The sequence below is a fragment of the Chenopodium album genome, chromosome 5 (assembly GCF_948465745.1).
Source record: "Chenopodium album chromosome 5, dcCheAlbu1.1, whole genome shotgun sequence".
Taxonomy (NCBI): domain Eukaryota; kingdom Viridiplantae; phylum Streptophyta; class Magnoliopsida; order Caryophyllales; family Amaranthaceae; genus Chenopodium; species Chenopodium album.
In genome coordinates, this window is record NC_137838.1 from 38,741,813 (window position 1) to 38,752,412 (window position 10,600).

The window sequence follows — 10,600 nt, forward strand, 5'->3', positions numbered from 1 at the left end:
ATTGCCATACCCAATTTTCCAGTTTCGGGGTACGCAATGATCAAGATGTTGAATCATGATAGAGGGGAAGTTAATGGGAATTTTGTGTTTAAGATAGTACATGAAGATACAGTCAAGCTTGTTGACTGAATCTCTTTTCTAGGTTCTGGGAACAATGTCATTATGTACAATTGCAAAGAGTAGTTTTTGGAGTGGAGTAAAGTTGTTGTGATTGACATACGTGGCTTTAGGGTTTCCTTCGTATGTGTTCTACAATTGACTCAATTGAGGTGTTAGGAAGAGGTTTTTGCACAGATCCTTTAAATACAGTTCATAACCAGCATTAGGAACATCAAATAATTCCCCTAAATACTCAGCATCAAACTCAATAGATTTCCCTAAGACTACGCATGAAATTTTCCCTTTCTCACATGAAAAAGGATGTATGAAAATCTCTCAAAGCAACATCATACAACGGCTTATTAAGGAATTCACTCAACGAATTAGTCCAATTTTGAAATTCAATCAACTCAAGAAATTCATTGAACTTACTAGCTTTACACCATGGAAGATTCAAGCTCAACCCCGACACAAAAAGTTTTGCATTGTCTTCAATTCCAGATGCTTCATCGCTGCAGTTTTATGCTTAAATGAAACCCCTAACTCTTCAATCTCTTCTTCTTTGGGAAATTCTGGTTCCTCTTCCATTTTATCTGACTTTGGGGAAGGAGGATATTCGAGAAGGAGTTGTTTGAGAGTGTTGGTGGTGTCGTCTGTAGAAATCTCTTGGATTTGTAAAGTTAGGGTTTGGTCTTTTGGTGAAATGTCCATGGGGGAGTATGAGCGAGGTTCTTTGTAAGGGAGAGGAATAATTGTTTTGAGTGGTGTAAATTGCTCAAAATTACCCATCACCTTTATGTATTGGAGTAAATGTGATGTATCGTTTCGGGGTAGAGGTTAGGTGAGGTGAATATGATGATGCATCACCAGTGGCGTATCCAGGAATTCCGAAAACTACAAAAGCATTCTTCGAGTTTTCATACTTTGAAAGCGTGCTAATACATCATCATCACTAACTCTTGCAAATAAGTCTCTCTCAAGATAAGTAACTAAACTATCATTCAATAGTTGATCACCCATACTATTCCACAACTTATTTTTTACATAAGTCATTGATGAAAACACTCGTTCCACGCTTGCAGTCGCCACCGGAAGGATCAATGCTAGTCTTATCAACAAGTAAACTAATTTGTAAGAAGTATGATTATTTGTTTCAACAAGCATCATAGAAAGCTCATTAATACCCTTCAAGTCTCCAAACCTTGCATCTGTACGCATGTCATTAATATAGAAACCAAGTTCATGACGAAGAGCAGTCATTGTCATGTCATTAGTTGGAAACTCTTCGGGATATAACTCGGCAAGTCTCATCAACTTTTGCTTATCAAATGCCCAAATGAATTTACCGGATTTAAGCATGACATACAAATAAGCAACTCCATATTTTTCTCATCAAATCTATTATTGAGCTCTTGGAGTTGTAAATCAATGACACTTAAATACATTTCTACCCGAAAACGATGAAGATTTGTCACTTTGGCAAAGAAGCGTTTTGATCTTCCACGAGGAACATACATATCATCCATATTAGGAGCTTCCACATTATGTTTAGCACAAAAAGAAAGCACAAGATGCAAAAATTCTTCCCACCCATGGTCCCTCATTTGTTGCAATTGTTCCTTAGTCAACGTAACAAATGACATGACATTAACAATATCTTGGTCTCCTCTTTGCAAAGCTTGACACAATTTATCAGTTTGCCCAAATATTTCAGACATCAAATGTATCATGAAAACAAACTCAAAGGATTCAAATGTAGACATAACAGTGATAGCCTTTACACGATCATCCTTATAAAGCTTATTTGATCCAACCTTCTCGAGAACTTTGACAATAGTAGCATATAATGAGGTAACATTTAAAACAGTTTTGTAGTGTGACCCCCACCTAGTATCACCAGGCCTACCTAAACCAAGTTCTTGGTTTAAACCTTGCCCACTTTCAATTTCCCCTAGATCTAATGCTTCTAGAACATGTTGAGATTGTATTTCTCTTATCATTTCCCTTCTCTTACAAGAAACACCAATAATATTCAATAAAATAGCAAGTTGGTCAAACAACCAAATACAATCATCATTATCCTTAGCAACAGCAACAAGGGTTAATTGAAGTTGGTGAGCAAAACAATGAATATAATAAGCTTGTTTTGTTTCATTCATGATCAAAGTCTTCAAACCGTTTATCTCACCCCTCATATTACTAGCACCATCGTAACCTTGTCCACGAACTCTAAACAAACTCAATGAATACTCCATAAGTAAAGACTCAATTGCCCTCTTTAGTGACAAAGCAATGGTATCCTTAACATGTACAATTCCAAGAAACCTCTCAGTTATCTTCCCTTTATTATTCACATAACGCAAACAAAGGGCCATTTGTTCCTTTTGAGATACATCACTAGATTCATCTGCTAGTATTCCAAAGTAGTCATCCCCAATATCATCAATGAGAAGTCTAGTGGTTTCTTTGGCACAACAATTAATGAGGTCCTTTTGAATTAAAGGAGAAGTCATTTGATTATTTCCCGGGGCATTACTTAGAACAACCTTTGCAACATCACTATTATTCTCTGAAAGCCATGTTAAGAGTGCAAGAAAATTACCCCTATTCCAAGAGTCTTCACTTTCATCATGCCCACGACAAGCTAAGCCTTGACTTAGAAGAAACTTAATACATTTTAATGAATAAGTCAATCGAGATTTGTATTGAAGTTTAGCTTCTGTGGTGTAAGTGGAAAAAGATTCGGCAACTGATGTTTTTGGGTTAATGAAAAAATTGTATTTTTCATAAGCTTGATTATGCAAACTACCAAGACCTCCCACATGAATATTAAATCTACCAATCTTATTCCATCCTCTAAACCCCCCTTTAATAAAGCAATCATTAGCAGCCATAGAATCAACTTTATCTTTGAACAAGTAGCACATAAAACAAAAAGCCGCATCTTTCTCCACACTATATTCAAGCCAATCATATTTATCAAACCAAGCAACATTAAATCGACGCATACCTCCTATTTGTCTTCAAGGGAAATTATGAGTGTGTGGATCACAACGTTTCATTGTAATATAACCTTTTCTCACAGCATCTCTGTCAATAGCAGGATATTCCAAAATTGGAATTCTTTTTCCAGGATCATGTGAAAGAAGATGAACATCATAAATGCGAGTATCATCAGACTCAACACTAGCATTTGGATTACTTTGAGTTGTGTTTTCAGGGATTGGAATTGAAGCAGCCACTGGAACCGCATCATTATTAGGAGACACGACATCCGCATCATCATTAGGAGACTCAATATCCGCATCATCAATAGGAGTTACAACATCTTCTTCTATTGGAGGATTCCTTGAACTAGGTGAAGAACAAGTAGAGGACTTTTGTGACTTCCCGGCACGTTTCCAAAAAGACTCTAAACTCATGGTAACAAAAGCTCTACAATCTACAATAATACACAAAATACACAATTAATTATCAATTAAAATCACAAGTCCCCAATAAACAAGGCCTTGCTGCCTTGGCTGCTGTTGATTTCAGCTGATTAATTCTAATTGTGCTCGCTGAGCACTTCCCTTTAAAAAAAAAAATCACAAGTCCCCAATAAACACAAATTTGACAATATAAACTTCTTCTAATTATCAAATTTTAATTAACAGAACAAGTACAAATTTATAATTTTAAGTTTCTAACTTCTAACTTTCTACAATTCAATTTCTCAACAATTCAAGAATTCAACAATATATCAAAACCATAAACCAATTTAAAAAATAAAACAAGCAATGAAGCAAACCAAGATTAAGATTTAATAGGAGTAGAGGAAATGAGGAATAAGAGATTAAGAGGACTCACAAAGTCACAATTGTAGAAGAGAAGAACTCGAAATTTGAACTCGTCCGTGAGTCGTCCCTCGTCCAGTCGTCCACAGTCCACTCGTCCGTATCTCCGTGAGGTGGTCGCCGCCTCGCCGGTCGCCCGGTCGGCCGTCGGTGTCTCAGTGTGCGGTGCCGGCATGCCGCGGCGGCAGGGGCGGATCTTTATGTAAGGAGTTTTTTAAAGTTAGGGTTTTGGTGTTTGGGAATTTGGGGAAAAATGTCTGATGTTTGATTTCTAAAATATGACTTATTGAAATCTGAATGTAAGGAGTTTTTTTTTTTTTAAAAAAAAAAAAAAAGTACAAAAAAGGGGGGCAGTAGGAGTCGAACCCAAGACCTAAGGTACTAAAGGAGCGCGCTGCTCTATTCTCCATAGAATTACCAATGCGCCAAACTTACCCGTGTGATAATTATTCTCACCAAAATTTCTTTTAAACCTTTTTTTTTTTTAAAAAAAAAAATTAAAACTTATAATTTTTTTCCAAAAAATCTGTGGGTTCAATGAACCCCCTTGAACCCCCCCTAGATCCGCCCAGCATCACTTGCATTTATAGTTTTAGGAAAATAAAAAGATAACTCTAGAATGTGAATTGTATTTTACATGAAAAGGGATTATTTCAACAAAATAGGATGGATATTAAATGTATCCATCAGATAAACCGTGTTTATTGAGATAAAGATTAGAAAAATAATAAGAGGATCAAAACGATTGATTTTGTTGAAAATATAAACTTGTAAATATGCAAATTAATGCACGGAACAAATCAACATAGCTCATGCCATTAGTCAAGGATTTCAAGAATAATTATTTCACTTATGCAGCACAATGGACATATATGTTTAAAGCTCTTGCCAAATCTATGTAATTGAACATATCATATTTGTGTGAGATAAAATGTACATTAGTTTAGAGATTTTACATGAGGAAACATCAAGGCTTTTCCTTAACACAACTTAATCATTCCAAGCTCCATTTTCATCATCTCATGTCTTTCTCTTTTCAAAAGCTTAGTTAAAATATCAGCAATTTGATTAGTTGTTTCGCAGAACTCTAATTTAATTAAGCCTTTCTCAGCATTATCCTTTAAGAAGTGATGATGAATATGAATATGCTTAACACGTGAATGATGCACTGTATCTTTAGAGATACATATGGCACTTGTGTTATCACAGAAAATAGGAATGCAATCGAATTTCATACCAAAGTCTCTTAGTTGTTGTTTTATCCACAACACTTGAGAGTAGCAGGCTGCAGCAGCTACGTATTCAGCCTCAGCTGTGGATAAAGCCACGGTGTTCTTTTTCTTATAACCCCATGAGACTAAGCATGGCCCTAGGAACTGGACCATACCTGATGTACTTTTTCGATTGACTAGATCTCCTGCATAATCTTCATTTGCAAAACCTTTTAGTTCGAGAGAATCACTTCTAGGATAGAAGATACATAACTCATCAGTTCCTTTCAAGTATCTAAGTATCCTCTTTACAGCAGTTAGGTGAAATTCCGTAGGATTCGACTGAAACTTGGCACATAATCCAACACTGAATGCAATGTCAGGTCTACTAGCAGTTAAGTACAATAAGGAACCTATCATACCTCTGTACATCTTTTGATCCACACTAGTTCTTGTTGGATCATCATCCAGTCTTGTGCCTGCTCCCATGGGTGTGTGATTTGTTTTTGCTTGATCAAGGTTGTACTTTTTCAGTAGTTCCTTGATATACTTTTGTTGATGAATTGAGATTCCTTTCTCTGTCTGCTTGATTTGTAGACCAAGGAAGAAGTTCAATTCTCCCATCATGCTCATTTTAAATTCACCACTCATGAGATCAGCGAAGTACTTGCACAAGACATCGTTAGTTGCACCAAAGATAATATCATCTACATAGATTTGTACAACTAAAATATCGGTTCCTTTTGATTTCAAAAACAAAGTTTTATCAACATTTCCTTTCTTAAAATCATTTTGCAAAAGGAACTTAGAGAGCCTCTCATACCAGGATTTTGGGGATTGCTTCAGACCATAAAGGGCTTTGTCAAGCTTAAACACATGATTTGGAAATTTTGGATTTTCAAAACCTGGAGGTTGTTCTACATACACATCCTCCATCAAGTAACCATTGAGAAAAGCACATTTCACATCCATTTGGTAAAGTTTGAAACCCATATAAGAAGCAAAAGCAATAAGTATTCTAATAGCTTCTAATCTAGCTACAGGAGCAAAGGTTTCTTTGAAATCAATACCTTCCTGTTGGTTGTAGCCTTTTACAACTAAACGAGCTTTGTTCCTCAAGATTGTTCCATATTAATCTAGCTTGTTCCTGAATACCCATTTGAGACCAATTATCTTCTTTTCCTTAGGTTTGGCTTCAAGATGCCAGACTTTGTTTCTTTCAAACTCGTTCAGTTCCTCTTGCATGGCTACAATCCAATCAGCATCTTCTAAGGCTTCCTGATGATTTCGAGGTTCCAGTATGGAGAGAAATGCATTGAATGCACAGAAGTTCCTCATCTGTGATCTGGTCTGAGTTCCTCTGCCTATATCACTGATTATTAGATCGGTGGGAGGAGATCCTTGATATTTGAAGGGCTTAGGCTGGAATTCTCTTGCCGGAATTCTGATTTGAGGAGTTTCTTGTTTTGCATTTCCACCTTCTTCTTCAGCTTCATGACCCTCGAGGATTTGCTCTTCATTGATCTGCTCTTCATTTGCTTGCGCTTCTTGATTGTTTTCCTGAGGATTTTCCGCAATCTCTTCATTTGGATATCTTTGCTCCTCTCTGGTTTGCTTATGAATTTCTTCTTCTTCATCCCTGTTTCTGATCAATTAAATTTTAAAATAATTGTTATCATGTTCCTGCTTATTCATAAAAGAGTTAGATTCATCAAATATGATATGAATGCTTTCTTCAACACACAAAGAGCTCTTGTTGTAAACTCTATAAGCTTTTCTATTTGAGGCATAGCCAAGGAATATGGCCTTTCACTTCTCTCATCGAACTTTCTCAAGTTCCTCTTTCCATTATTGGAACAAAACACTTGCATCCGAAGGCTCTGAGATGAGAGATATTTGGCTTCCTCCCTTTGAACAATTCATAGGGAGTCTTGTTAGTTATAGCTCTAATGGTTACTCTGTTAATTATGTAGCATGTTGTGTGGACAGCTTCAGCCCAAAAGTTCCTTGGCAGTGAGCTTGCTATTAACATTATTCTTACCATATCCTCCAGCGTTCGATTCTTCCTTTTAACCACTCCATTCTGTTGAGGAGTAACACCTTAGAAATTCCTTTCCTTTAAATTCACACTTTACTCTTTTTAAAATACGTTTTAGGAATATCTAAGACATTACCGCCACCGTGAAAACGGCTAAGGCAACTATCAAATATACACAGCGGAAGACTTGAAAACCAAAAATATTTAAATAACACAATTTAAAAACCAAACCAACGAAAGTAAAGTTGAAAATCAACAAAACCAAAGTCAAATAAAATCCACTACAACTTGGAACCATTTAAGGCCCTTATTCAAAACCGAAACAACCAAACTTTTGTGTTAGTCCATAAAGTAATATAATAAAATATTCAATGCATAAAACACATCATATCCTAATGGAAGCTAGCATGATTCTCTCTTCACTCATGCCCCGTCTTGAACATGCTTCAATACCTGAAAAGTGTATCTCTACTTGCCCCCACTACTCTCCATTAAAATGGATCATCGTAGGGCCAAGATAAAGACATGGCCAGACACAAACAACACACACAATCAGCAAAGCTGAGTACATAAGCGTAATTAAACACACTAACATGCATTCTCCTATCATCACACACACTTACCTCATTGCACCTATTTACAAGCACACACAACAATCAACAAGACACTTTAACTAGACACTAAATAATTCATTTAGCGTTGATTACGCATCGAACGGGTTTCCAACTACACCTCCCCCAATAAATTGAGGTTAACTGACACGGGAGCTAACCGTGCCAGCAACAAACCTGTGCCACACATAGGTGGCGGAATTCCAGCGCATAATAATAATAAAAAGGAATATACAGCGTCCTGTACTCCGTTAGAAGTTATGATCAAATATAAAGTCAGATAACTCCCCCCATATGTTCATACTCAAGGTATATACGTTCCAAGAGTTTTGGTGCGTAATCTCTTTCACTTTACGTTATTTACATATTATTAGACTTGGTGATGACCCTCAAATCATAACAATTCAATCATCAATAATAATTCAATCACTCAAACATACCAATTTAATTCTTGAATATTTAGTGACCACATAATATTTAATGTTGAACCCTTTTTAATTCTACCTCAGTGTCAAAGACACCTTAAACGCATAAAGCGCCAAAAATCCTATCCCTCGGTGTTAAAAACACCTTAAGTGCACAAAGGCACCAACATACAATTTATTCCTTGTGTACATAGACACTTATATAGCCCCTTTCTCATGCTTAAAGCATCAATAAAAATTATATGAACCATAATAAAATTTCTTTTCAATATTCCAAACATAATTAAACAATTAGTTTAAATAAACATGCTCTCTATCATGCCATAAATAAATATGTAGTCCATATAATCATGCCAAAATATAATTTTCCAGTCCATAAACCATCACAAATAATTCATGCTTCACAATTCAATCACCAACACCAATAATTCACAACTCAATACATAAACCTTAGCATGATACTACTTGTAATTGATTGAAATTAAACCTAGCATGGTTCTACATCATCAAAATATGCTAAGTACGCGAACGTACCTTGAGTACGTTATTAAAACTGCCACAACTAGTAGAAATCGCTTACTTCAAAGTCTCCTACACATTAAATCCATAATAGAGTATTAATATTCATTCTAAACAAATTTCCAGCAATATATATTATTTTAAAACCTTTCATAAATTAATTAGAATAAGCTGAAATTATATTTAAAATACCCTAAATTAAGTCCCTATTAATGGGTAATTAAATTTTCTTCAAGAAACCCAATATTAAGTGTTCTACAAAAAATTTCAGCACTTTATTATACTTAAAACTTGCTGTAATTTGGTTTTAAAACACTTAAAACAAAGGCCTACCCTATTATACATCATAGTCTTTAAATAAAACATGAAACAAGAACCTAGGGTTTCAAAAATTGGGGCTTTTTAATTAAAAACCAAATCTGAAAATTAATTCATACAATTACAATTATCAAACATCAAAATTAAATCCCAAAAGTCATAAATTATAACTAGATCTAAGCATAGGTTGAATTAAAATAAGAAAGCTAATTTTTTTTTTATATAGTTCGAAAAAGAAAGGGGAAAAAAGAGGAGGAAGAACGGCAGCCACCACCGGCTGCCGGCTGCTGACGGCGGCGGCTGCCTGCTGCTGGTGGCTTGCGCTGCTGGCAGCGGCGGCCACCAGCTGCCGGTGGCTTGCAGCGGTGGTGAGGGAGAAGGGCAGCCGAAAGAAAAATAAGGGGAAGGGGAAAAAGAAAAATAAGGAGGAGAGAGAGAAGTTTACCTTGGGTTTTCTCCACTCTGGGCAAAGTTTGATTTGCCTCATAAGTGGGATATTTATACCCCTTCTCTACTAACCCTCTTCCCTAAACTTTCCTCTTTTAGGTTTTCCTTATTCCTTCCCTAATAAAACTTGTTGAAAATTAAACTTTCCTAAAATAAAACCCCAACTTTTAAATAAAATAATTAAATAATTTTCCTTTAATAATAATATTAATTAATTAAAATACTTTAATTAAAATAATTACAACTATTTATATACTTTATAAAATACATACTTTAAATAAAATACGTATAAAAATACAGGGTATTACATGAGGAGTCCTAGTTGCAAAGAAATTATGGTTCATGCCTTGTTCCCTGCAAAACTCATCAAATTTTGAATTTTCAAACTCAATACCATGGTCAGATGTTAGATGGATTATTGAGAATCCACTTATTTTGTGCACATGTTTGGCAAATGCTACAAATTCATCAAAGGTCTCATCTTTACTTGTTAGAAAAATCACCCAAGTAAATCTAGAGTAATCATCAACTATAACTAACACATATTTCTTGCCACTCCTACTTTGGACTCTCATGGGACCACATAAATCCATATGAATTAATTCTAATGGCTTAGTGGTACTGACCATCTTTTTGGATCTAAATGAGCTTCGGACATGCTTTCCTTTTACACAGGCATCACAGATTTTATCATTCAGGAACTTGATAGAGGGTAGTCCTACAACCAAGTCCTTTGACCTAAGTTTATCAATTAACGCATAGCTAGCATGTCCAAAGTGTTTGTGCCAAAGTAGAGAGTCATCTTCAGTAACACTCAGGCATGTAAGGCTGCTCTTTGAGATTGAGTCAAGGTCAACTACATAGGTACTTCCTCTTCTCGTTCCTTTTAGAATAACCTTTCCTGATTTGTTATTGAAGATATGGCATACATCAGAAGTAGAGCTTACCGAGTTTCCTCTATCACAGAATTGTGATATGCTGAGTAGATTGTGCATCAAACCCTCGACCAGGAACACATTTTCTATTGCATGGGAGGTTGACTTTCCAATTTTGCCTTTAGCAATGATTTCTCCTTTCTTGTTGTCTCCAAAAGTCA

At 35.7% G+C, this 10,600-nt stretch overlaps 1 protein-coding gene across 1 annotated transcript; it reads right to left on the reverse strand.

The window, feature by feature from the left end:
* Nucleotides 1–1,409: 1,409 nt before the first annotated feature.
* LOC145632837 (uncharacterized) lies at nucleotides 1,410–3,107 on the reverse strand. The gene has a single exon (XM_081685169.1). The coding sequence runs from the start codon at nucleotides 3,105–3,107 to the stop codon at nucleotides 1,410–1,412; it is 1,698 nt and encodes a 565-aa protein (XP_081541295.1).
* Between the last annotated feature and the right edge of the window lie 7,493 nt (nucleotides 3,108–10,600).

Bases quoted from the DNA above. Each gene is read 5' to 3' on its own strand.
- LOC145632837 (XM_081685169.1), bottom strand. From the start codon at position 3,107: ATGCGTCGATTTAATGTTGCTTGGTTTGATAAATATGATTGGCTTGAA.